The sequence below is a fragment of the Lepisosteus oculatus genome, chromosome 5 (genome assembly GCF_040954835.1).
Source record: "Lepisosteus oculatus isolate fLepOcu1 chromosome 5, fLepOcu1.hap2, whole genome shotgun sequence".
Classification (NCBI taxonomy): domain Eukaryota; kingdom Metazoa; phylum Chordata; class Actinopteri; order Semionotiformes; family Lepisosteidae; genus Lepisosteus; species Lepisosteus oculatus.
Genome location: NC_090700.1, coordinates 763,164 through 791,155, shown reverse-complemented (window position 1 = coordinate 791,155; position 27,992 = coordinate 763,164). Strand labels below are relative to the sequence as shown.

General features: G+C 44.3%; 1 protein-coding gene and 1 long non-coding RNA gene across 2 annotated transcripts; one reads left to right on the top strand and one right to left on the bottom strand.

The window, feature by feature from the left end:
• Positions 1-636: 636 nt before the first annotated feature.
• LOC138239166 (uncharacterized) lies at positions 637-14,885 on the bottom strand. Its single transcript, XR_011189596.1, has 4 exons — positions 14,795-14,885; positions 10,341-10,504; positions 9,745-9,882; positions 637-1,260 (listed from the first exon to the last, which is right to left on the bottom strand). It is a non-coding gene; the product is annotated as an uncharacterized lncRNA (long non-coding RNA).
• Positions 14,834-27,892, top strand: bace2 (beta-secretase 2). The gene is made up of 9 exons (XM_006627867.3): positions 14,834-15,504; positions 19,550-19,638; positions 20,434-20,650; positions 21,354-21,485; positions 22,371-22,505; positions 23,068-23,169; positions 24,062-24,211; positions 25,297-25,465; positions 26,654-27,892. Exons 1-9 carry the CDS (start codon positions 15,220-15,222, stop codon positions 26,902-26,904), a joined length of 1,530 nt encoding a protein of 509 aa, XP_006627930.2. The 5' UTR covers positions 14,834-15,219; the 3' UTR covers positions 26,905-27,892.
• The last annotated feature ends 100 nt before the right edge of the window (positions 27,893-27,992 follow it).

Genomic DNA, 27,992 nt, shown 5'->3' with positions numbered 1-27,992 from the left:
TGAGACTTATAGTGTATTATAGTGTATAACGTTACATTGTATTATTTAAATTCCACATTTTAAGAAAGTATTAAAACATCTTTCTGTTTGCCTTTTTATTGATTAACTACATTGTCAAAAAAATGAAAATGACTCCTTTGTAGACATCATTTTCTTCACAGGTCATTTCTTCAAACTCAGTGTTTCCCTGTTTTATAAATAATCAATGTTTTTGTTATGTGATAGTTACACATGCAGCACTGTGCACTTACTCTCTGAAATAAATGTCATATGGCAGGTGTCTGAACTTTGTCTCAGTTATTTTGATAATCTTGTACTGTTTCTACAACAATTTCAAATCCTTCTCCTTCTCATTGTGGTCATCTGGGTACCTGACTAGATGAGGAACTAAACCACAATATACAGTATGTCACTGATCTGAATAATACATTTCGTTTATTGTTGTGCGGTCAGAAGAAACTATTAGCCCCACACTGGCTTCTGTTTTGACTACATCCCTGTAATAGTCTAATGTTTTTAATTGCCATGGTGAGGCAGAGATAACCTGGAGCACAGCTCCAGTGGCAATGCTCTTGCCTGTGCTTTGGAAATGCTGCCACTGTGTCTGCATACTGTACACACACTTTGCAGTCAACTTTTAATTCACCATTTCCAGATATTTCACTGGAGAAAGTCAGTTTGGACAGAGAGACAACAGTAGAAATAATTGGTGGCAACAGTTTTTCAGGCCATCCAGCAGTTTGGCAAGAGTTCCACTTCAGGACTCCAGCAGGGGGGGTTGTAATTCAGAAAGGCAGGGCCTTGGTGTCAGAGCTCGTCTGAAGTGAGGCATCTCTTGCAGTGAAGCAGCAGGCCCCCACCATTACTGCAACGCCGAACTTTCTTCTCTTTATGTGGCTCAGATTTCCTCACGCTATGCAGCCTATGAGCTCAGAATAGAAAAGTCTTAAGTGCAGTAAAATGATCCCCTTTGTTATCCCAAACAATGGCTCTGAGAGAGACAAACAGTGCTGCTGGGGTCCAAATATAACACAGAGTAGCATTTCATTCTTGCCAGACTCTCCTGGGTGACACCCACTGACAAGTGTGTTTGCAGTAACTCCATAGTTCCACTGAAACCCCAGTCGAATCACTCAGCTTCAAGGCACATGGCAGTACTATAAATATCCAAGGAGAGTCCTAGTCTTGAAAAGTAGCTTTGAATAGGTGGATTCCCTAGTTCTTCGGAGCTCTCTCGAGTCTTGCGTATGATCTTGCTGTCTGCAGGATTAAAAGAAAGAAAAATGCTGGATCTATAATTATCTGCAACACATCTGTCTCTTTATACAGTATGTTTCATACTTATATGGGAAAGCTAAAAGGTGAACACAGTGAGCCACATGCCTGAAGATGTTTATAGAAAAACAGCTCAAACAAAAGCTTATAGGCTGCATGTAAGCTTTTGCCAAGCTTGCTAAATGCTGTTCAACAGCACTTTAAATGCCACATGTCAAGCTTGGTGCTGATCGTACTGCACAGTCTGTAGCAAAGGGCAAATTGACATAACGTATGCCCCAAAGCCTGTAAGGGTAAGCCAACTTCTGTCTGTAACACAGGAGCGCATTGTTGTCTGCTATCCTGTCTTACAGTTTTGTCTGAATTTCATGTGGGGTTTTCCTTGTAAGTTAGAGCTTATTGCCTTCAACTGTAATGATAGCTATTTTCTGAAGGCTGGATCTGGAGAAGCTAAGCGAGATGGTTCTCTTCAATCCTTGGTTTGGTCCTTGAGAGCAATGTGACTCAGCTGTGCATCTATGTTACAAGAGCAAGATTAAGTACTCTAGTTTTATGGCCTTTTACATTATTAACAGGACCATTAAAAAAGCAGGCCAGGACTTAATAAGATTCCAGTGTGGAAAACCTCTTAAGAGCAAGGGAAATAATTAGTACATTTAGTAGCAATGGCAAAGAATTCAGTTCCATGCATCACTGTGAAATGTAAAGCACAGTTGTTCTTGTATGACATTTGTAACTTTACAGGGGATGGAAATTAAGCTTCCTTCTTGTTTCCATCTGAGGTGAAGCCTGCCTACCTCACTGCCTGGGTAAAAATGGAAAATATGTCTGACTTTATGGAAATGAATATTAGCTGCCATCAGGTGTCACTTACAAATGTATATTGTTAGATTGCGTTGTCTGCCTGAGGCTATGGGACAATTACTAGAGTTAACATTCACATTAACTGCAATAAATAATGACAATTCTTGTTTTTGTATCTGATTCTCATCAAACTGTATATAACTTTTTTTCTGTTTTTTCTATTGGAAAAGCAGCATTCCAATAAAATGCAGACAGGACATAACTCAAACCTTCAGCCATTGGTAGGACACTGAGGTGGGAGTTGAGGAATCTCTTGGTTGAACACCACCTAGCCTTTCAGTCAACTGTCACCTGTTATCAGGGGCCAGGACAGCACAGAAATCATTAGAGTGCTCAGATCTTTTATTTCTGCTACATTTCACAAGATACATCAAGAATGATTTCCCCAGCAGCGGAAGCCAAACTTCTAGTCTCCTTTTAATGTGAATCAAAACTCAGAAGTAACGTCCAGATCTCCCTCTCATGAATTCTAGAGCAAAGAAAGAATAAATAGATACTGTAGATCTTCATGATGCACCGGTAGACAACCCAAGAGCCTGTAGATCTTGCTCAGGGGATGTGGATATCATTTTTTGTTATCTTAAAAGCTAATTCAATGTATTTCAAGTCTAAAACACAAAATCTTTTAAACACAGGATCTTGAAACGTTCACACATCCAACAGATTATGCAAATCAAACTCCACCTTCACACCAATAGCTCTAATGCTCCCACTGATAATTTTCCATGGGTATTTTTCACACTGGTGATGGTGTACAACATGTATGTTAATAGGCTGATACTGGTAACTGGCTTCTTTGTCCCATTCCCTGTTCACCTGTCCATTCTCTGCAAAACAAGCTTTGCTTAGGCTGGAATATTTCTTTGTTTTCAGACTTTAAGAAAACTTCAAAACAACCAAAGCCAACATGACATGTTTGTTTATGTATTTTTTGTTATTTCTCACTGTTTGTCCTCATCACTCATTTCTCCTCCCCAGGTTGTCCTGACAGCAGCCCTGGGCCCACGGGCCCACAGCCCTGCCTTGAGCCCGGAGGGGCATGATGACATGACCGGTGCCGGGCTGGCTGTGCAGAGACAGGGCCCTGTGGGAGTGAGAGCGAGAGAGAGAACCAGCTCCGCAGGCTGAAGCAGGATCCTCTTTCTGTTCTCACTGCATCCCCTTCTTCAGCACACGGCTCATGATGTTTACTGCGTGAGACAAATCCTTGCAGCCGTAATTCATTCAATTACAATTTATTGAAGTGATGCTCCCAACTTCTTTTGCACAAGCGTTTAATGGCAGTCGAAATCGACATGTCTCCAAAAACGACTCCATTGTCCATTGTTTCCCACCATGAGGGCACACAGGGCTATGTGTGAGACTGAGTCCCGTCTGTAGCAGGTGAAGCAGGTAAAGCAGGAGGCGCTGTCAGTGTGCGCACAGCGAGTGCAGTGAGAAGGGGGGGTCTGAGCACCACAGCAAGGCCACCTGTGAACCAGCGGGAGGTGTCACTGCAATGAGATGAGGCCAGTCCTCACACAAGCCGTCAAGCATTGGAGGCCATTGGGAAAAAGAGATGGGTGTCCTTCCTGATCCGGCACACAGTCCTCTGGTTCTCCTGTGCTCAGCCCTCTGAACGGAGCACTAGAGGGGCCCCATTTCAATCAGGGGGTGACAGGACAGCGGTAGGTCGCTGGTGAAGTGCTCTTTCATGATGCGATCAAGGCAGACATGTGGAACGTAATGGAAACTATGTGGAAAAATAAGCCTGCAGACCTTAGACTGCTGACTATAACTGTGTTCAGTTATAATACTTCATTTGAAATCGGGAGCACTGCTTTTCACCCTCATATTTAATCTCATTATTGGCGAAGACTGCAACCTTTTGTCAGCAGAAGCAGCTGCACTCCAGATGGAGGAAATTTAGCCCACAAGGGTGCTCAAAACAGTTGTAAAACTGGGTGGCAAGAAAAGGAAGAGCTAGACAGGGAGAAATAATAAAAAGTGGGTCTTAGAAGCTGGAAATCTCGTCATTACCTTGCAGGCTCCAAGCACCTTTAAACTCTCAGCCCCCCTTCACTGCTCAGCCCAAAGGCTCTGAAGGAAAGGGGTTTTGCTGGGTTAACAAATGTACGAGCACGGCTGCAATAATCATCTTGAATTTGACTCCTCCAGCTCGCAACACCATCCAGAGCAGGGTCGCTGTGTTGCTTAGTAACCATGACATGTAACTGACCTTCCCTGTGTGGTCATAAAAATGTATGAAGCCCCTCTTTCTTCCCTTTCTGCTCTCCCTCTGACTCTCGGCACAGTCGCAGACGTGCACACACACAGCCGACACAGCAAGCACCTCACTGTCTCCCCAGAGCGGTAACAGAGAGCCGGCTGAGCCAGGCAGGAGCAGAGGAAGACGGTTCAGCTCCTGAGCAAACGGGAGCAGCAGGTCAGCTGTGGGACAGAAGGACGGATACTGTACTTCTACCCCTCAGAGATGTTCTGTGCATTATCAGTTATACTAGAGGTGATCAGATCACGCTAAATCTTACAAGAGGCTTACACAGCTCTTACAAATGAACCTCTCTCATTTGTAATCTTTATTCTCATCTAGTCTTTTTGCAGTACAGTGACCAAATCAAACTGATGGAATATATTTATATAGAAAACTGCAGACACATAGGCATTTGCTAGACGGGCCGATTTAGGTTTATAACAAAAATGTGGGAAAACCAGGCAGTACTTTAAAGTACTGGAAACAATGGTTTCTACCTCTACAAACAGGTTTAAGTTGAACTGCAGAGTATCTGATGGTAGAGCCTCCTGATATTTCTTTTGATGGTGTTGGTAACATCCTTTTCATGTGACAAATCAGGGAAAACCAGACACAAATGGGGGAAAAGCAAGAAATGTTGAATGATAGGCATACAGAAATGAAGAACGTGATGTCTTACACACAGACTACAGTACTTCAATATGATACGTCTCTCACCGGCCCCCAGAGATAAAGTCTAAGGCTCTCTGTATCCCTTCCTGCACACTCTTCTTCAGACCGAGCACAGAGGAGAGCAGTTGTACACGGAAAGTCTTGTAACGTTAAGTGCTGCTCTCCGGATCCCACAGGGCATACAGATGTTAGGGTGGCTGTTCTGCCAGTCCTCTGCTGCCGTGGGAATGTGTGCAGCTGTGCCAGGAAAAGGATTGCCATGCACAGTGCACATCTGTCAAACAGCACTGAAGGAGTGCTGGCAGATGGTGCAGCAATGGGCGTGTCTGACGCTTGGGTGCTGAAAACCTGTCCTTGCAGATATAAGCAGTTTTTGGCACTAGTTTGATTTAGGTTGCTGCTGCTGTATATGATCATGCGCCCCTGATGGCACAGAGAGCGGCCATTGGGCATCTATAAGCATGAAGCTCACGCGTGCAAGGATGGCCTCCCTCTGCGCCGTGTTTGGTGGCCCCCTGCTGCTTACAGCCTGACCTGGATGATGAGGTGCACTGTCGAGCAGCCGGGCTGTCTGAAGGCTTCCGTGGAGATACACTGCCACAGTCAGAGCTGTGACTGATTCCACACCTGGCCGCTGCTCTGAGTGGACAGAGGCATGTCCTGTATGAGGTGTACGCTCTCTGACCAGAACAAGCCTCGCCGCTTGGGTGACCACATACTGTACTGAATAGTCCTTGCTCGCCTCTGGGCTGCCTGGTTATTTATGGGCATGTTTTACAGAAAACATTCTGTGAGTCTCTCCTTTTTCTTCTCCTTTTTTAAGTCATGTGAAAGTCTACCTTTCATCTCTCCTCCAAGTGCTCTCCACTGTAGAACTCATTTTAGTAGGCAGCTGTAACTTCCTCTCACCACGGAGTAGAAACAGCTGGGCAAGTGAATGATTAAAATTCGATTTTGAAGCAACATGTCTTTAAAAATCTCATTTTCCAAAGGCGCAGGCTAGCACATCATCCCTGAACATGTCAGTTCCCTGCTTTAATATTGGTAGGAGCAGGGCCAGGGCCTACAATACTTTATCCCCAACAGGCTACACTCTCAGATTCTAAGAACCCTTATTTTCAGCCGCTCTTGCCTTTCATGTTAAGATGAAAGCTGGTACAGTAGTTGCACATGCAGGTTTGAAGCAACTTGTAGGTACTGCTGATGCTCAAAAGGTTAGAGCCAGCCCATGCTGTTGCATCTCAATGCATTTCAATCCTAGAGTGTTGGAGGAGAGCAGTGTCTTGAGAGATGAGGGGTCAAGATAGCATAATTTCAGCTGTACACAAAATAAACCATCTTTCGTCCTTGATTGTTTACACATTTCTTTCAATTATTTTGATGAATACTCTGTCAACCCCTGCTTGCAGGACTTCACAACAGGCCACTATAACTTAGACCTGCCCAGGGGACTTCCTTGATCCACTGAATTGTCCCTTACTCCAACCTGATGTCACTGGTGTAATTTATGTATTATCAGTTGTTATCTATTAAAGTTTTGTGAAGCTCCTCAGAAAAAGACCTGAAATTCTGTTTTAAGAATACATTAGGAGCATATAAAGACCTTTGATAAAATTCCTCATAAAAGATGAGGCCTCAAACTGCATGTGGTTGGCATTCAGGGTAATGTATGTGCTTGGACTGAGAACTGGTTATTGCCTACAAAACATTTCAGATAAGGAATAAAACTCTCAAACTGGAGTGATGTAATTAGTGGAGTACTGCAGGAATCTGTTTTTCTAAGAAAATCAGGATTTTTTTAGAGACAGACAACTTGAGTATACAGTAGGTCTTATCTTACTAACTTTCTAAAATTATTTGAGCTAACCACAAACACATTAGATAACGCTAAAACACATGACATGACATATTTAAATTTCCAGAAAGCATTTGATAAGGTCTGTCATAAAAGGTTGTTTCTCAAATTTAAAAACCATAGGAATCCAAGGTAGTGTATCTACAAGCATCAAGACCTGGTTAACAAACAGGAAACAGCATGAAGGGTGTAACCTCTACACAGATGTAAGGAGTAGTGTGCCGCAAGCCCATCTGAACTTAGAAAAACATGGAGCGTTATATGCAGGTGATACAAACAAAACTGCAAATAGAAAATTAAAAATACTGATCTTAAAGTTTCCTTTGAAAAGGATTTTGGTGATTATTTTGACTCATTATTTTTACCTTCTAGATAATGAGGATTAGTAATAAAAACATGCATAAATTGCAGAATTTAAATCGAAAGATGTTGCGTTAAAAGTGTATAAAAGCACTAGCAAGGCCACATATACACACCGGCCACACTGCAGAACGAATCAGTCTAGTTTGGCCTCTGTCAGGATGACATTTTACCAGACACATTAACTTTCCATTTTCTACATCTGACTTGGCAACACAGGAGGATGATTTACAAAAACAAATGATTAGGGAAGACAAAAAGACTAAGATATCAGTTTAATTCATGATTTTGTAACAAAAAAAAACAATTCGAAATAAGTCTCTTTCTTGTCCAGATGAAACAAATCCTTGCTTGTGGGATGAAGTGAGATTTTCCTTGAGTTTTATAAGCGCTTTGAGAAGCCACCTTTAAAGGTGCTATATAAAATTAAATTTATTATAAGGTCCCTTATATTAGATAATTGAGTTTCACATTTCTAAAGATTACCTATTATGCTCAATATTCAGTGTGAAGGGTGATTATGAAGCATAAACAACAAAAATTAAGTTTATAATTAAAGTTTGGGAAAGATAACAACAGCTAAGTTCAACCAGATTCATCTGAGTAATTCGGAATCACTTCTGACGTCACCATCTCCCTCACATACAGTACATCTGTGCTCATCCCTCCTCCACCCCATCTCCCCCTCTGAAGCTGCCCCTTGGCCACTCCTCACTCAGCAGGGAGTCCTACAGCCAGGAGGACAGCCTTCAGCCAAGCAGATTAAGCCAAATTCTGATTAAAAACTCCATAATCCTTTCAGTACATTTAATTCTTGTGTGCTGTCATTCATGTGAACTGTGGTATTGTCACTCACCTGTTGCTCAATCACAATTTAAGATCCCACCTTAAGGGCTCTTCACACTTGACACAAACCCAGTCAGGTGCTCTCTGGTTTCAAAGAGCACTGGAAGACTGGACGATTTCATGCCAAACAATTAATCTAATTTTCCCATTGATGTTTTTTTTCATATACAATACGTTTCCTTTTTTATTTCCATTGTATCAACACTTGAGATGAATTGATGCCAAGTCCAGATCAATAGTGTTTCCCCTGCCTGCATGTGGCTGCTTATGCCCACAGATGAGATATGTGTGCCTGACCATCCATCAGCAGGACATCTAATCATTTAACAGTGCTTGCATGCATGTAAGTAACCTGTCACAGGTGTGTAATTAATGAAAGGACAGGGCGATGGCTTGTTACAGATCCAGTGTCTGACAAGATAACTGCCGCCTGTTATCTCCTATCTTGGCTTTGTTTATTCACTGCAGGAGCTCACTCCACGCTATAACATTTTACACAATCCTATCTGTCTTTCTTTTAAGACCCATAACCAGTTTCTTCAGAATACTTCGTCAAGAGACACACTTTTCATAAGCTGCAGTTTTGAAGACCTGATGTCTGAGAGGAAGACATTGCAGTCAGCATCTCTGGGCCCAGAGCAGGTGAGGAGAAGATCATTCTCACAGAACACAGATCATGGAGTATTCACTAAGGCATTTTAACTGCAGAAAACCAAAGTAAAGAAGGCCTCTGTGACAAGATGACAGGAGTGCAACACCGGGCTGGCTTTTACCCTTCACTGAGGAGTGAGTAGAAGCACTGCACCCTGCACAGGACTTCAGTCCATCACAGGAAACACACACACTTAAGGGACAACTACTATCCCAATGAGCACTAATGAACACTGCAGTTTGTGCTGTCGACCCCCAACAAAGAGAGTTTGTGCAAAATAGCTCCGCAAAGAAAACTGAGAAAAGAAAACATGCTCAGAAAATTATTTTATTTATGATTTACTGCAAAAAATATTTAAGAAGCTAATAAAAAATGTAACCAGAGATCCTTCACTTCTGTGTAGTCTGCACAGTATTTCAATTCCTCGTCCTACTGCAATGCAAGCAGTAACTGCAGTCTTAGTGAAAACTGAGCTGCTGCTCAATCCAGGGATATTCCCAAATCACGCACAGAGGGAACTCAGCACCCCCCAGAAGCAGGCCCGCAGAGTCCGAGATGAGCAAACAACATTAAGACATTAAGAAGGATGAAATAGAGAGATAAGGAAGGAAGAGAAAAGGTGCTTGAATAGTGAACAGTCTAATCCTGCACTCATGGACCACCCTTCCGATATCGTGCCCGGCTCTGAGGCAAACCCCTGCTCCTCGCTTTGATCTGTGGTCAAACCAGACAAATTGGACAGAACAGGATGAATCATGCCAGCCCCCGAGAAACAGCCAGGGCAGAAAATGAGATTTGTGGTAGAAACATGTGGCCAGTTCATTAAAGTACATTCCCCTTAATCCCAGATTGTCCAGCTCTCCTAGGCTTTAATTACACAGTATCCGATATCGCACGGAAATGCCGGCAGATGTCGATGTCTAAGACAAGCATTATGGGCTTAGAGATGGCCCAGTAATTCTGTGTTACCAGTTTGTGAGGCGCGCAGTCACAGGGATTCCCCAGCAAGACCCGAGACTGTGACATGGGGGGTCAGCGCCGGGTCAGTCCCGCAGGTGTCCAACGAGAGGAGACCAGGCACATCCACCTCGCTTGTTTCTTCTACTCCTTTAAATGTGACCAGGCATTGAGTTAAAAGAAATTGAAAACGTCAAACCAAGTACAACAGTAACTCAGAAGATAATGAGTTTAATCTGTGAAAATGTGTCTGTAACGACAATCAAATATCATGAAGTATTTCTCTGCCATGTCTGCTATGCCATGTCTGACAATACATCTTTCAGCTGCGCGGTCTGGCTTGACTGCTGACCAGGCAATAGGATTATCTGAACTAACCAAACGATTGAAAGAGCTCTGGTCCTTCACAGAGTGAAGCAGGAGGCCAGTACCTGGCAGGGAAAGTGTCTCAGCATTTTGAAATGCTGACCAACTGCTGGATTTCATTGGATGAGGACACACTGAAGAATTCCTAATTTCAAGGCTGTAATAAACGCGATATTTAATATATTTGTTTAATTTCTCCCTAAATCAATCACCTGCTTCTTTAATGTGGTATAAGTGCTCACCTTCACTTCAGGAGACAGTCGAGTCAAACAGGAGCCAAGGTGCACTCAGCTGACTAGAGGAGCGTGGGCATCGGGAGGGGGGCGGTATTTCATCAGGCTGGCCAAGGAAAGACTGAAGGGGAGTGGGTTTACTGTCGTCTTTATATCATCCGTTATCCTCCTCGCTGCTCATCAGAAAGATGAAGTTCACAAAGATTAAGAATCGCTGTTCCAGTAAAGAAGATTTGCATAAGTGACTGTGAAGCACTTCATTCCGCTAATCTGGGTACTTTGCTCTCCAGTGTGTTGGGGCCACAGTGGAGGAGCGAGGTGGCAGAGAGCCCTCTGCTGCCAGACTCAGGCATTGCAGCAGCAGGAAGCAAGTGCACTTTCAATGCCATTAAAGTTCACTTGAACTGTTTTTTTAAATTAAATCTGTCCTTTTACGTCTCTGTTCTTTGGGAAACATACTTCTTAAAATACACATTAAGTTCATTATGCTTTTTCATGTCACAGTAGTTTTACAAATTACAAGCTTATGAAATATAAACAAGTAGTTTATGTTGACTTAACATGGCCATACAGTATATATAAGGTATATTGTAAAGGTGTAGAATTGAAAGAAGGTAATGATCATGGTTATACATTGCACTAGTTAGATCTTGTGAGAATTTTGTGCACAGTCTTTGCACTATAAGGGTGGCATTGCTGCCCTAGAAAGAGTTAAAAGAGCAACAAGGATACTCCTGTGTCTAAAGAGAATGTCACACACCAGCGGGATAAAGGGAACTGAATATCTCTGGTGTTGATCCAACACGACTACAAGAAAACCTAAAACAAGCATCCCAATCCCAGGACAATTTTAATAAATTCAACCAAGTGGATATGCTTTATGCTCAGGTAGGTTAAAAGAAAGAGTATTTCAGGACAGGAACAAGAGTTGCTTTTTCACACAAAGGGTGTTAGGTGCCTGGGACAAACTGACCGAGCATGTTGCTGGATCTTGTTCCAGCAATAACAGGAGGAAAAATGTCAGATCAATAAGCTACCAAACGAGTAATACTGAGTCAAATGCCCTCCTCTTCTTGGTTAACGTTTGGTTTTATGCTAAAAGAAAATGAGATTCTGAGCGTGAGGCATGAAACATCTAAATATCTCCATCCATCCATTTCCTAATCCACTTATCCAGTAAAAGCTTGGGAGGAAGCTGGAACATACTGTACAAACTCCACTCAGATAGCATCCTAGGATTTGAACCCAGAGCCCCTGCTCTGAGAGGCAGCAAAACTAACCACTGCACCATTGTGCTGCCACATTTTTAATAAATACAACTTATAAAATCAAAAAGAATGCAGGTGTACAGTATGTCTAGCTGTCTGCTGGAGGCTTCTACACCTGGCACAGGCAAGAACAGAGCTCTTCATCCCTGTGGCCCAGTCCAAACACAAACAGGGCATTTACCGAAAGCTATGCGATTGATATTCCCTTCCATGCTTTATATAGGGCAGGGAGAGAACACATTCAAACAATACTAATATGGCATTAAACCAACACATCACTTCAAAATGGTCTGGAAATTTGACCCGAATAAAGAAGTGCAACAATTCTGTAAAAAGTGCTACACATACGCACTGTGACAGAAATCTCCTGGGTTACAATTCGGTGCTCTCGCTGGGAAGGAGAGGGTTAATGTGAGCTGGCGTGGTTGTCTCTAGGACACAAGACATGACTGATATACAGTGTAAAGGGCCTAAGGGATTAGTTGCCTGGGCACTTGTCTGTTCTCTTTATAAAAAACAAGACCAAATATAGTCTGTGCTTCCAGCAAGCTACAGCTATCATGAGAGCACCAAACAAAATAACAAAAACACCATGGTCATGTCTATTTTATGTCATGTTCTAAAATCATTTTTATTGGAATAATAAACTGTAAATACAGTCTAAAGCAACCATTCGTATAAATATATAAAATAGCTGAGCAGGAAATAATGTCTTATATGTTTTTGAAAAACAGAATAAAAATCTATTATTTTAAAATAAAATGAGAGCTACAAAGCATCTAAACCTAAGAAGCAAAACACACTGCTGCTGACTTCCTGCAGCATTTTAGTCTTTACTCTCAGGATGACTTCACACACATCTAAGAAATACTTTAAAAAAAAATTAAGCACATTCAAAGCAGAATAAATAGCAAATCTTGGGGTGTGCACTTTTTAAAAATATGTAAATACAGACTGTATATAAAGTATGCAATATACAGTACATGTGTATGCCCCACAGTCTCGCAATCAGACTCCACAAAGTCAGCAGCTTCCATTATTTGCTTGGTATCCTGTCACTCCATTAACTGACCTACATAACCACTTTGGTCAGCTTGTGATGTGCTTTCATGCTCCAGAATTCTGCTGTATCTTGTTCTCTCTTTAACTACAGTAGCTTTCCATAAACCATGACATCCCTTTCACACTCGGTTTTAAAAATAAACCATAGCATCAAAATTACAGACTAATAGCTAACTGAGGCCTTTGAATAAATAGTATTTCTCTTATAATGTGACTTGTATTAGAAATCCATGAATCCCTTATAGATCATTATAACATTGTCTCAGTTTCACCACCCAGGCTGGGTGGAAACCAGATAATGTGTCAGAATGGGATCAGAGTCTTGTTGGATACAAAAATAAAAAACACCTTTAAAAGCTTTTGGATAAAAAAAGTGAGCCTGTTGGTCTGTCCTTATTTATGCTAAAAAACAGAGGATCTCCCTCACAGGAGCCCTGACAGGTGAGACACTATGATACAGCTTCTAAAGAAAAGCTTGTTCATTATCATTACTAATTCAAGGTCAGTAGGTCCCCCAGTTGCCAGCAAACCGCATGAAACAGTTTGTCTCTTCGTTTTGTTTACAGGAGAGTCAGGTGTTTCTTAATAGACCCTAAGAGACCCTCTCAAACTTTGTTTACCAAAAAGACAGCATGTGTTGTGGTTGTGGCTTTCATCTTCAAAAGTCCATTTTATTGCCAAATGGCCTATTGATGAATCCAGAAGTAGGTGGTAGATGCAGATAACACAGAACAGAAGAATCATGTGCTAAAAAAGTACTTAGTCAATATCGTGTAAATAATGTGCAGTATATCTACACAAACTGAATATAGCCCCGCTGTATCTAATGTGAAATCTGGATCCTCTGACAAATCTCAGCACTGACCCTCTGCTAGAAGTCTGGTGCTTCAGCAGCACAGACAGTGGTTCCCGTGGATTGGGGTGCAGATTCTGGGGGGTGTTCAGTGGATAATGTGAGATTCTGGGGGGTGTTCAGTGGATAATGTGAGAGTCTGGTTCATCTGGGTGTCAAAAGCAGAGGCACGGAAGACCTTTGAAGGCTGTGTGGTCCCCTGTGCCCAAGCCCGTGCATGCAGGTAAAACTGAAAGCCCATACACTAACCAGGCAAAGAAGGGAGAAATTAGTTCTTCAGAAGGCTCCACAGCCAAAACTTTGTTTTTCTTCTCTTTTCAGCATTTACTGGTTCCTTTGCAGCCTACGTGACCTGATGCAGCTCCCACTTGAAATTACTGCATGTTGACCAGTGATTTTACTGGGCTCCTCCCATGATGCTGCAGGATACCCAATGGCATTCAAGAGAACCACTATTATTGCACATAGCCTCAACTAATTGTGTGCCTCATTTCTGTAATTTTGTGCACCTAAATCAATTTAGGTAGGTAGCATTGTCAGCATGTGTAGGCTGCAAAGGAACAAGTAAAGGTTTTGAAGAAGGCTCCACAGCCAAAATGCTGCATCTCTTGCAAGGCACTATAAATAATATTTAAGATCCAATACATGCAGGGCAGTGAAGGACATCCTAAGTAATCCTTCAAAAAGTACCTTGTGCTTATTTTTAATGATCGTTTTATTTTACAAGGGATGCAAAGCTGAGAAGTCTCTCAAAAGGAGGCCAAATAATCCACAAAAACAAGTGTTTGTTTTATGGAGCAAGGCAGAGAGAGGCAGGAAAATCTCCAGGAACACCGAGCTGCCCAAGACAAGCACATGAACTAGAGGAATGAAAGGCTGGAACAGTATTTAGCTTAGGCCAACTGGAATGGTGAAACAGGTCAGACAAGAGCCTCCATATACCACCCCCTTTTCTGTGCTGTATATAAGAGTTAAATAAACAAATTGTAAAAACGCTTGAGCACGAAGCTAAATTTACAATACAAATGTGTTCTTATGTAAGAGGCCTCTCCTTACGAAGCACTGTAAAAAAACGTCAGCAAAAGCAAGAAAACGCGGCCGAAAACAGTTATTAAAACAGCACATCCTTCCAGGGAAACCTGCGGTTATAGAACAATCCAGTGCTTTAGGTTTTCTGTTTTGACTGGTGGTAGAGAGCCCCTAAATCCTATTGGACTCCACACAGGAACTTCAAAACGACTTAAAAAATAAACCAGGTTTGAAAGTCCAAATGCTTTTACCCCCTCCACACGGAAAACAGACTCGCAAACTGGGATACCGGGACAGCCCGGAGCCACTGTCGGGAGCGTCACTGCCCGAAACCGGCCATCGCCATACGCCCCTTTGTAGGGATTCGTCACATCCGTCACATGGGATTGAGGAAGTTCTTGCTAAGAAAGTAAAAGTTTTTTTTTTTCTCCAGTTTAATTAGTGGTGCATTAAAGTCTCTTAAAAAAGTTATTATCGGAACGTTGCGTTTCCTTTTCCCTTCCTGGGGACTGTGGCGTTTGATCTTTCGCGTTTGTTGGAAGACAGCAGGCTCAGCTTTGTCGGCCCCTTCTCATCATTCTTTAAGATGAAAACGGGGGGAGGTTACTTTGACGTTCTGTTTGGCTCTTTCTTTTAACATTTAGATTGTCTTTTAAACGTTTGTGCTGTGACGGACATGGGAGAAATGAGAAATACGCTGCGCGTTCTGTGGTTAGTGTTGTTTTCGAGGACGTGTTGCTCGCACTTAACTTTTCCTCTGAAACTGTTCGCCGGGAAATTTAATTCGTCTGTGGATTTAGATTTGACCCCTTTGCAGAAGAAGAATGCCACTTCTGGAGGACTGTCGTTGGCTTCCGACCCTACTGGACAAGTGAACTTTTTAGATATGTTGGGGAATTTAAACGGGGACTCGGGCAGAGGCTATTACATAGAGATGCTAATCGGAACGCCGCCGCAGACGGTGAGTTATTGAGTCTTTTCAACTTCTTATTTTGCACCGTTGTTACCAGTGAAAATGCAGTACAGTACTTTGTGGTGTGTGAACCCCTCCTGTGCACTCTCATTTTCAGCTCGTATCATTCTCCTAACAGTTTAGAATGACCTGTCTAAACTGACAAATTACATTTTGATAGTTTTTATTTGCCTTTCACTCTGTTACGACTCTGGTGGAAGTCAGCATTTCCGTGGGCATCTTTTGCCTCGTTGGTACAGTATAATCTATTTTTTGCTTTCAAACATTCAAGCTGCTTTACATCAGCGGTCGAAACGAGTAAATCATTTTACAGTTAAATTAATGATTAAAGATAATCGCAACTGGATATCTGGCATGTATACAGTTTCCCCCCCTAAGGCAATTATAAGTTAAGTGCTTTTAACTCGGAAACGTAGCGAAACAAAGCTGTACAAAGCTGATTACTGAAGTAATTCAAGTTACTTTTTTTCACCCATCTGATAAATAATCTCTGCCTGCTGTTGTTTCATTTTGGGTCATTGCCCTGTCATGGTGACTCAGGCCAGAGTTCCCCTTGTTGTGTCGGAGGTCAGCAGTGACCATGGACATGGAAAAGAGAGTTTATTAGTGGGGAGGACAAAGGATGAAACAGATGTTTCATCAGAGGTGTCCTGTTTCGAAGTAAGATCCTATTTGTAAAGTGTTATGAGAGACATGGTGCTCAGTAATGTGTATGAATAGGAAGAAGATAGCCAGCCACTGGAGAGAAAAGAAACTGGGGTGTGCACTGATCTGATAAGGTTAGGCGTGGGCTCAGCATGTTCTGGGTGCGTCTTGGAGGCCACAGGCTGGTATGCAGCTCTAGGCTGGTAAAGTCTTCTTCTTTTTCAGTGCTCATTAAAGCAGTCATGTACACGTAGAGGCCATGGAGACTGCAGTGAACTGCCACACCTGTACCTGAGTGCTGGACCAGCTCATGTGGTCAGTACAGCCAGTATGTAGCTCAGTAGTTTATTGGATCAGTGAGCTACTAGGTAGAAAAAGAGGCTGACTGGCCTCTTGTTTTGGGACCTTTCTTGAGTTCTTTTACATCATTAGAGCTTGTCTTTGTCCAGGAGCAGTGAAGTTGAGGGATTTCCTGGTAACAGAAATGTCAACACTTGCTTCATTTGTGTTTGGTCTGAAAACAGACTTCGCCCTTTGATCTTTGGTGTGAAAAAATGCAAACAGAAAAATAATCTGCAGCAAATGAGTTTTAATATCTTCCCAGCAAGCACAGGAGTTTGCAGAGCAGTAAATGCAGCCTGGGTACCCTTCTTCACAGAAGTGCAGTAGAGTACAAGTGTTGGTCCAGGTCTTGTGCTAGGGCAGAGGCAGGAGGGATTGCTCTGTGCTGGCCTGGAGCTGCGATGGGCCTGTTTCTGGCCACAGTCGGTCATGAGGTGCTGCTGTGCCCCCTTCTCCAGTACAGGCTGCGCAAGCTCTCAGTTCAGCCTCACATGAGCTCACATGAGCCCACATGACTCCCTGCAGGCCGCTGCGGTGGAGGCAGCTGATGAGGATTACCCACACAGGCCTGAAAGGAGCTTTCTTTTCTTGACGGGGGTCTGGCCTAGAGCTGTGTCTTCAGCTCTCACTCTGGCTCCGTGGAATCCCTTAGCCTTCCCCACTGTGCGTTGTTCCCCAGCATCTGGTGATGCAGACAGTGTCAGTGCTGAAAGACATTGGTTTGCTAGAAACAGTGAAATAACAGGTCAGAAACCATGTAGCTTTAGTGTCTGAGCAGAGCCTCAGTGCGAGGCCTGGCCCAGTCCAGCCCCCCACCCTCAGAGAGTTTCAGATTGACACTCCAGAGAAGAAACGTGTCTGGGCATCACCCCATGGCTGCTGTTGGCCCCCTACCCCTGGAAAGCTAAGAATGAGCTATGGGGAACACCACCCCCCAAAAAACGTTTGCAGCCCGTAATATTAACTCAGCATAGCTGTGAAACTGCATCTGCATACTGTATAACCATTTCAGCAGAGCCCTGCTAGTCCTGGTCATACCTAGTTATATTACAAGGACTTTCAGATTTCAAAATCAGTGAAATTGTATATGCTATACACACACACACAACAAATGTTGTAGTAAAGTCATGAAAAAGGATCTGTTCTCATTACTTTTCTACAAGGTTCATTAGAGGAACTGTAAACCGATGTGTCACGTGTGTGGATGTTGACCACTGTAACACAGAGCCTCTCGCTCGAACTGACAAGCGCATGATCGGGTCAGTAGTCATCAGAGAGACTGGGATCCTTTAGGCCATGTACTTTTTCATCATTTGAAATAAGTTTTAAAATTAAATTTCAAATGTCAGAGTCTTTATGTTTATTAGAAGATCTGTTTTGGAGCAGGACAAACTCCTGTATGAAGTAATCATGTTTTCAGAAGAAAAGTCTGGATTAGGGCTCTTGTAATCTGGATTTCAATGAGTTTCACTGAAGAAGTGAGATATTCTGCACTGGCCTACTTTTATCTTTGGGGGGGAAGAAGATGAATTCCTTATTTTCTTTGTCTTTGGCGTACGCAGCTGGCATTTTTTCACTCGTCTGCTGCCTCTACACAAGCACTGCGCACTGTGTCTTTTCTCTGACACTCTGCTAGCCTGTACCCTCATCGCCTCTGCGCGTGCTGGCTGGGACGGCGCATGCAGGATGAATTGGCATTTCAAGGCACTGTTTGTCAACACTCCAGGTTTCCTTGCTAACACTTCTGACACGCTCAGGCTGCAGAAGAAGGCAGAAAGCAGTCCTGCCCGTGATGTAATTAAGGATCCTTCTGCTAAACGAGCCAGCATTCAAATGAGCCGCTAATTGCCACATCTGTTAACCCGTTGAAGAGGACGAGGTGTCACTGGAGTGTTTCACATCTGCTAATTGGTACAAGCAGGTAGCAGATGCCTCCACTATGACTGAGTGGCTGCCAATTAGCGGTGCAGCTCAATGAGGGGTGATGAGCCAGACGTGATCGCCGTGGTGGTGGGAGGCTGGAAAGAAATGAGAACGGAGCTCCCTGTCAGCCTGTCCAGGCCTGCCACACATGTGCAGGAGTAGCCCCTCCATCTTGCAGCTGCAGGCCAGTGCAGGAAAAAGAGCTCTTCTCTGTGAGCCTGATCTGTGTCCTGGGTAGTGCCACTTTTTCAGCTTAGCAACTTGATGTCGTTTCTGTGTTTTTTTTTCTCTCTCCTTGGCACACACGAAGGTTTGCTGTATTTTTTTTAAGTGGCACAGGAGCGCTGTGAGGCGCTGTGTTCTGATGAGCATCGAGATGTGCCTCTCACTAGCACTCCCACTGCCTGCGCTCCATCTTTCCCAGTTGAGCCTGCAAGGTAACCAGCAGGACACCCCCGTTCTGCCGGCTTCCTCTCCCGTGTGGCGGCAGTGCTGCTGGCGTGGTGCGCAGCCCCTTCTCCGATGTTTGTTCTTCATCAAATTAAAGCGGTCAGCAAGCAAGTTAAATAGCCTAACAAGATTTAAGAAAGCACTTATCTGGAAAATAAACTCCCTTGCTGAATGCAGCAGAGGAACACTAAGCCAATAGCCCTGTTAATGATGAAAAATGCTTTTAATGTTCCTTCGGTGTCTGTAACTGAGATTGCTATAGTGTGTTAGCTCATTAGTTCCTGCTTGTTGAATTGGCGCTGGAGATGCCATCTCTTCAGCTGCGCGGTGTAAATACAGCGGTACTGTCTGTTTTTTATGAAGTGTGGAAATTGCATCGGATTCCTAGATAGTTAAAACGTTTCCCCTGAAAAAAATTTATGTACAGGTGAATTGTCTCATTTGCAAAAGTGTCTGGAAGATATTCTCTGGACAATGAGTAAATTCAATATAATATTCAGTGTTAGTTCGTTTACTTTTAACCACCTTGAATGGTGATAATATAAATGTATGTCTTAACAGCAGTGACAGTCTAGATCTGTACAGTACAATGAGCCTCATGGTGATCAGGAACCATGCGTTTGTGTTTCCTGCACGGCTGCACTAACGGTTGTTCTCCCCTCCTCTTTTGCAGCTGAACATCCTGGTTGACACTGGAAGCAGTAACTTTGCCGTGGCTGGTGCTCGAGACCCCTACATCTCGCGCTTTTTCAATTCCTCTCTGTAAGCAGCACAAGGTCTTCGCCTTTTTGTATTTGAATTATATTTGTATACTGTCATTCGTCCAGGAAGATAACACGTTGTGCATATTACTAGTTTCAGCTTCGCCGAATAATTTTGTAGCTGATTTCCACAGACATTACCAGTCTGTGATAACTGAGCCTGGACTGGGAGAAGGTGGTCACAGTGAGCGGCTCCGAGCCCTCGAGAGAGGCAGATATAAACAAGGAAGAGACACACTCTGGGCCTGGGGTGCCAGAGTAAGCGATCTTTCAGCTAGGTGGATGATGGCGAACACACACAAACGCAGCAGGAGTAAGGTACAAAACTTAACATTGAACATTGCTCTTTTATTTACGGTGCAAGAAAATAGAGCAAAAGAGCAGGCAACCACATACCGCAGAAACAAAAGCTTAAGCTCCTCTTCGAGCTACTTACTAGGTGCCTTCCCAGGGTGCCTTTCTGTCGGGGCTGCCAGGCAACTAAGCTGCTTATCAGCCTCAAGATAAATTCTGCCCGAAACCCGAAAGTCACGAGCAGGGTCGCCAGTTCCTGGTCAGTCGCCTCCTTCCCCCTGTGGTGAGGCTCGACCCTCAGTGTCCAGATGGCAGATGCTCACCAGCCTCAGACGCATCTGCTCCCTGGTCTCTTAATCCTCACCTGTCCAATTGTCTTCTCTCCACTGGTCGGGTGACCAGGGGCAGCAGCTCGCTGGGACCGACCTGCTGCTCATTGCGTCTTGATGTGCAGTTCCTTTTGTCCTGGAAGACGTTCTAGTCCTTGCTGTCTTATTTTCAGCTCCAGTACCTATTGGCCAAGTGGGAAGACAGTGTCGGTGAGATACACGCAAGGCAGCTGGGTGGGGGAACTCGGCACCGACCTCATTTCCATCACGAAGGGAACCATTAGCGCGATCACCATCAATATCGCCACCATCCTGAGCTCAGAAGGTTTCTTCTTGCCTGGGGTGAAGTGGCAAGGCATTCTGGGACTGGCATACCCAGTGCTGGCTAGGGTAAATGGATGCACTATTTCCGTGGTTATTGTAACAGAAAACCACGTCAGTGTCTGTCAGTGCTTTTGCGTTTTATTTTCCAGTGATAAGGACACATGGCTGACGTGCATTGTTATGCGAAGGTGTGACAGAATATGGAAAAACCTGTTATCAAAAAGTAAACTTGGGTTGGGTTTCCTCACCTTACTGTATTTCAAAGCCTTATAGAGGCAAAACTATGCTTTCTGTTCAGCATTCTGAAAAAAACAGAGTATTGTACAAATTATCACTTAGATGTTTTCTAATGAGAAATGCTTTTTGCAGTATTTGATTGGACTGTTTAGGCTTCAGGTACAGGCAGATCCATGTTTGGGAGGATCACATACTTGACATATGTGATAATTCAGCTGTATGAATGCTCTAAATTAGAGTTTTCAAGCAAGGATTGTCAGTTTTTTTACTTGTACTGTTAATTCTGTACACCCTTTACAGTCCAGGTAACCTTTATCTTGGTGTTGGCTTTTGCCTAGATGAGTTTGCCTGTATGCAACAGGTTTGATCTGATATTTATACAACACGTCCTTAATCATGGTGGGGACAGACGTAAAGTGAGTTGTCCAGTCCGTTACTGTCTGACTCTGGAGACTGTACTAGTGAGATTGTACTAGAAAGGAGGAGGGGCTTCATGTCTTGTCCTTTAACTCTGCCTCTGTCTGTCTTCCAGCCGGACAGTTCTGTGACGCCTTTCTTCAACTCCGTGGTGAGGCAGACTGGGATCCCGGACATCTTCTCTCTCCAGATGTGTGGGGCGGGAGTGTCGGGGGGCAGTGACGCGGACGCTGCCAGAGGGAGTCTGGTGAGCAGTCGGACCGGCGGCTCTGATAGGTCACCCCCAGATCTGCTGCTTTAGACCCTTGGAGCACTTCAGCTCTGACCTCCTCAGCAGGTGGTTTGTTCAAAGAAGCAGTTTCAAGGTCATTTAAAAATGAAAATACCCACAACCCACAGCTCTTGGGGCATGCTCAGGGGCAGCGGGTGTGAAACGAATGCTCCCAGGTGGCCAGTATGATCTGCTGACTCCTCGGTGTCGACGGATCCAGAGCCTAAGCTCACGACCTGCTCTCTGCCTTTGTGACACAAGTGCAGAATATGTCTCGGACGACAGTATATTTTTTATTCAAATAAGCGACAGTAACCTGCCCCGGCAGGTTTCCCTCGTTCCCCCGGTCTCCTGGGCTGCGAGCTGCTGCAGCAGGCCTCTGTGAATCTCATTAGCGGACCTGAAGGCCGAGCCTCTCGTGTCTCTAAGCTGGGCGTTGGACGCAGTTCAGAGGGTCAAGGCAGGACTGCGAGTCACTGAGCGAAGAGCAGAGGAGGAGATGGCAGTTCAGTGCAAGTTTCCCCTGTCGAGCTCCCCAGATATACCAGGAGTCACAGATGCGTACCAACACTTGAAACACAAGATGCGAGTGGGATATTCAGAAGTGCTAAACCAATTAAAGAAATATGAACCACAGGGGGGTAATTCCTCATCTGCAGATGATAAACTTCACATGCATTGCTGTACTTATTTTGGTGTAGTACTGTACCATTGTTTTATTCTAATGTTATGGCTAATTCTTCTGGACACACTCTTCTTAAATCCTATAAAGATATAAACATTTTTTCCATTTAGTTTTATAATGTGTGGAAATGACTTTTCCTCACAGGTTGCAACTAAACCCCAATGCTTCTGTTTCAGATCATGGGTGGGATCGAACCACTCCTGTACCAAGGGTCGGTCTGGTACACCCCTGTCAAGGAGGAATGGTACTACCAGGTCGAAATCCTAAAGCTCGAAGTTGGGAATCAGAATTTAAACTTGGACTGTAAACAGGTACAAATTTTACTCATTGGAGGAAAGAGTTACCTGCACAATTTCCAAGACAATACATCCATAGTTGTCTTTTTCCTTTTGTTTTACAGCAATTTCCTCTTCATTGTTACCATTATGGATAAAATATGACTTTTGTGTACCACGCCTAGTTGTCCCATTTTCAAATGCAATTGTGCTGGTGCCCTCTGGTTCGTGGTTCACTGTTGATTCTGCTGGGATGACTTCGACAGAGCCGAGGAGAATTTTGAATGCTTGAATCATGTGCCCCTGACCCTCCTCTGCGAAAGAGTAAAAATATTCAGTGCTTTTAGCCTGTTAGTGTGGGGCATTCCTCTGAGCCTGAGGATGCATCTGGTCACGTCTCGTCATGACAATGAAGCGGAGCTTTTCAGTTTTCAAGCACAACACACCTCAAGCAAAAGAGCAGGCAAAAACACAAACACTCCGTCCTAAATATCTGGCTAAGAAACCGTGTGAATACGTCTGCAGTCACAGGAGTCCTGTTCGCTCGGGAAGTTCAGTAAAACCTGCTACATTTCTGTGTTTCTTTTCCTCTTCTCAGTACAATGCTGACAAGGCCATCGTGGACAGCGGGACCACGCTGCTTCGGCTTCCCCAGGACGTCTTCCACGCGGTCGTGGATGCTATCGTCCGCGAGGCCCTGGTAGGATTGTGGACAACGGCTTTCCTCCAACCCTGACTGGGACACGATTTCAGTTGTGTTTCTCACAACCTTATGTTGTAAAGAGAAGCAGGAAGTTTATAGTTTGAGAAAAGGCTAAAGACTCATTCTGTGGAAAACAGCAAATGAAAGGGAAAAATAACAAAACTTGCCTACGTGTTTTGACTTGTGTTCTGTGTTTAATGGAAATGTTTTACTTTTCCAGATGCTTTGTACAGTAGGTACAAAGGTACAGTTGGTGCTTCTAAATGCTCTGTTTGAAACTATAATAGTGCTAAATGGAACTACTTAAGTGAATATTTATTCTCAGATCTTAAGCCTTCAAAGCTGTTGGACTATTTTTGCTTTCACCGGTAATCCATTGCTGGAACCAGATGAGTACAAAAATAATTTGTGGTACAAGTCTTGCAATTTAGACTTAATCCTAAGAAAAGCTTACTGTATGTTATGTAAGAATCTAAAAAAGTACAAGTTTTAAAATCCCATTTAAAAAATGCTGTACTGTTTTTGCTGCAATATGTTTTTATGTTTTGCTTCTTTGCAAAACTAAAATTATAAGCACTCTGATTTATTGAATTGACTTCCATTGTGATACTTGGGAGCTTGAGTGTGTGAATGTTTGAATTCACAAGGCTTGAATGCATGAGAATAATTAAGAATGAAAGAGGGTGTAATAAAAAAAGAGATAATAAGAGATAAAAATTGGACCTGTTTTAGAGAATTGTGGTTTCTCTCATTGAAAACAGCACCGTCTGCTGTCCATAATGGGAGCTGGCATGAAGAGTTGTAGACTGCATATCTGAGGGATCAGGGATCTGTGTCACAGTGCTGGGCAGTGTACTTCACTGCAGGACCCTCCCAATCTTGCCAACAGATCCAGGACTTCTCTGACGGATTCTGGACCGGCACTAAGCTGGCGTGCTGGATGAAAGGAGAAACACCTTGGCCGTTTTTCCCCAAGATCTCCATCTATCTGAGGGCCATGAATGCCAGCCAGTCCTTCAGCATCACCATCCTGCCCCAGGTAAGCAGTCAGAGGAGGAACAAAGCCTCCTAAGATCTTGGTGCCACAGACTCAGGGGGAAGGGGTGTCTGGTTTCGTTGGCTGTCCATTGAATTACAAGGGAGATACTTTGAGCCCAAACCACAAGGTTTGAGAGTTTGAAAGGTTAAGAAAACAACAAGTCCGTGGTGAAGCAGGCTTGTCTGGGATGGTAACAGTCTGCGGGAAACTCGTTCAGTCTGTGCTCGAGGAGCCTCGGTCTCTGGGACTTGCTGACAACAGCGGGAGTGGGTCTGTGAGCTGTCAGCATCCCCACACAGCACTGCTGAGGCCTTTCCTGCTGGTTTTATATCCTGGCGTAGACGTCTCCTGCCTGTACACTTGGGTATTATCCGGGAGTGAACGCCAGTAGAGACGAGTCTCGACAGCACTGTGCAGTTGGGAAATTGTGATGCCTTCATCTTAGATTAATTTATTCCAATTCCCTATGGAACAGTTCTCTCTCTTTATGCATGCTTCTTTTAGAACAAGAAAAAAAATCTTAAACTGAAATGTGATCAGTAATCTGAATTTTTTTGTCCTGGCTTTCCACAGGAAGATCCAGTTCAAAGTCTATTAAGTCTCAATATGATACAGTGAGAGTGCTGTACATTAAGTAGGTGCTGTATTTCCAAAGTGATGTAAATCATGCTCAGATTCAAAAACATTATTTACTGCTGGTGACAGACTATAGATCTGTAGGCCACATGACAAAGGAGCGCTCACCCTCTTTAGTGTTTACCTAGACCGCTGCTGTAAACATGCTTCCCTAGTCTTCTCCACCTTTCCGAAATCAAGGTTTTTGTTTGCGGATGCAGATCGCAGTCACTAGATGGCAGCCACACTTCACATAAAGAGGACAGCAGAGGGAGAGGTTTTGTATTAATGGCAAGGTTTGTGTTGAAAGAACAAAGCCTGCTTGTTTAATCTTCTCTTTCACAATTTAGTTACTATTCAAGCAAAGCCATGGCTGTGAAGTCTGTGAATTTTGAAACCTGTGTCTTTGCGCGGGTGTCCCGGGTTAAAGAGGAGTCCCTCAGTGTCAAACCAGTGTGTTTTGCTCGCAGCTGTATATCCAGCCCATCATGGAAGTGGGCAACGCTCTGGAGTGCTACCGCTTCGGCATCTCCTCCTCCTCCAGCGGGCTGGTGATCGGCGCGACCGTCATGGAGGGCTTCTATGTCATCTTTGACCGCGCGCTATCCAGGGTGGGGTTTGCCCTGAGTACCTGCGCAGGTGAGCAGCTGTCCAGGTGGGGTTTGCCCTGAGTACCTGCGCAGGTGAGGGGCTGTCCAGGAGGGGTTTGCCCTGAGTACCTGTGCAGGTGAGGGGCTGTCCAGGAGGGGTTTGCCCTGAGTACCTGCGCAGGTGAGCAGCTGTCCAGGTGGGGTTTGCCCTGAGTACCTCCGCAGGTGAGGGGCTGTCCAGGTGGGGTTTGCCCTGAGTACCTGTGCAGGTGAGGGGCTGTCCAGGAGGGGTTTGCCCTGAGTACCTGCGCAGGTGAGCGGCTGTCCAGGTGGGGTTTGCCCTGAGTACCTGCGCAGGTGAGGGGCTGTCCAGGTGGGGTTTGCCCTGAGTACCTGCGCAGGTGAGGGGCTGTCCAGGTGGGGTTTGCCCTGAGTACCTGCGCAGGTGAGCAGCTGTCCAGGTGGGGTTTGCCCTGAGTACCTGCGCAGGTGAGGGGCTGTCCAGGTGGGGTTTGCCCTGAGTACCTGCGCAGGTGAGCAGCTGTCCAGGTGGGGTTTGCCCTGAGTACCTCCGCAGGTGAGGGGCTGTCCAGGTGGGGTTTGCCCTGAGTACCTGCGCAGGCGAGGGGCTGTCCAGGTGGGGTTTGCCCTGAGTACCTGCGCAGGCGAGGGGCTGTCCAGGTGGGGTTTGCCCTGAGTACCTGCGCAGGTGAGGGGCTGTCCAGGTGGGGTTTGCCCTGAGTGCCCCAGATGAGCAGGAGGTTCATGCCAGATACATGACGGCCCGGGTAATACCCCTCCCTCCAGTGTAAATACGAAGCGATGGACAGGTTTGGCTTGGGTGATTAAATATAACTTCAGCTGCTCTCAGAAATGTTGGGTTTGGGTTGTGGGAGCCTGGGACAAGCTGCCCCCCCCATGCTGTTGTGGCTGATGCACAGACTTCCTTCTAGAAGTTGCTGGATGAGATCTGCAGATCAGTTAGTTATAAGCAACCTGTTGTATTGAATGTTTTCCTCCAGCTTGTATCCTTTCTTCTGACTACATAAAAGATGTCCTTTTGTTATAAAATCAGATGATCTGTAGATCTGCACAGTACTGACTTGCTCTTTAAATTCTGGCCATTTTATTCTGGGAAGGGAAGGGCTAAATCTCCCCAATCTTCCCTAAATCTTGGTAAGAAGCACCTGCCTGGTCTTTAATTGCGTGTTGTTCGATGCGCGTCCTTGTTCGACAGGAAGCAGTGGGTCCCCAGTGTCGGAGATCGCAGGCCCCTTTTCGGCGCTGGATGTCTCCTCGGACTGCGTGTCTGTGCCAGTACTCCAGGAGCCGGTGCTGTGGATCATCTCCTATGCGCTGATGGGCGTGTGCGCCATCGCCCTGCTGGTGCTGATCATCCTGCTGCTCCTGCCCTGCCGCTGTCGCCGTGGGGACGACCCCGGAGAGATCACAGACGCATCGTCGCTCGTCCGGAACCGCTTCAAGTGACGTGGAGGAGAGAGGCCGAACAAACGCTACTGGTTGTACTTGGGAGCAAGGCTCTTCGAGGAAAGAGACTGGGGGGAGAACAACGATCAGCTGTCTTCCTTTTGAACTGATGATTGCACATACCACAGGCACATATATCCTCACTTTACAAAGTAATAGTGTTCTTGATCAAACACGATCATCAAAGACACCCAGAAAGGTTCAGATGGCTGGTCGACCTGGCCTTCACTGTTGGTATTTTCACTTCTCGCAGGCGAAACATGTGATCTGGTGATGTACTGATATTCTACTTCACACACTGTTACAAAAAAGCACTGTACTTCTGTGGTCACCTCACCTAAATCTGTACGTAAGTGACAGTTGCAGTTGCTGTAAACTCAAGGTAATGTTAAGTATCTGAAGGAAACCAAAAAAGAGACTTTTGGATTAGGTATTTCCAAAGCAAAATTTAATTAGAAGCTTCCTTGCAAACTGCATTTAAATTTCTTGGTACTCCAGTTTAAAGAAGCCAGCGGAGAAAGAAGCTTGACTGTCATACTGTTGTGTTTGAGTAGTTTCTCTTCTGGAGCACAAAAGCACATTGAAGGGGGTTTGGTTTAAGTCAAAGCTCTGACACTTGTTGTGACACACCTGCCATGCAGTTGTGCACTGAGAGACAAGCCTCTTTTCTAGTCTGGGACCATTTGTGTTTCATTAAAACATTTCTCTGAACACTCAAGATCACGCTGCTCATTCAACAGTCTGGAAAGTTAATAGAAATGTTTTCAGAAAAAAGCTACTGACCTTGTTATAATATTTAAAATATATCTTCATCTTTATAATATTCAGTCCAGCCCCATTATTTTCTGATTTCCTGAATTTCGTTCCTTAAATGTTTAAATGAAGGAAAATGTAATTTAATTTAAAAGCTGCAGTTTTTTTAAAACTTATGTTTAATAAAAGAATGTCAATCAAAGTTTCTGACTTCTAGCAAGATGAGATATTAAAATCTGTTCATTCATTTTAAAGGTTGTTGGTCTGACACTATTGTCCATAGCCACATTAATGACTGCAGATTGTGGAGCTGAAAATTTAGTTAACACTCTTTA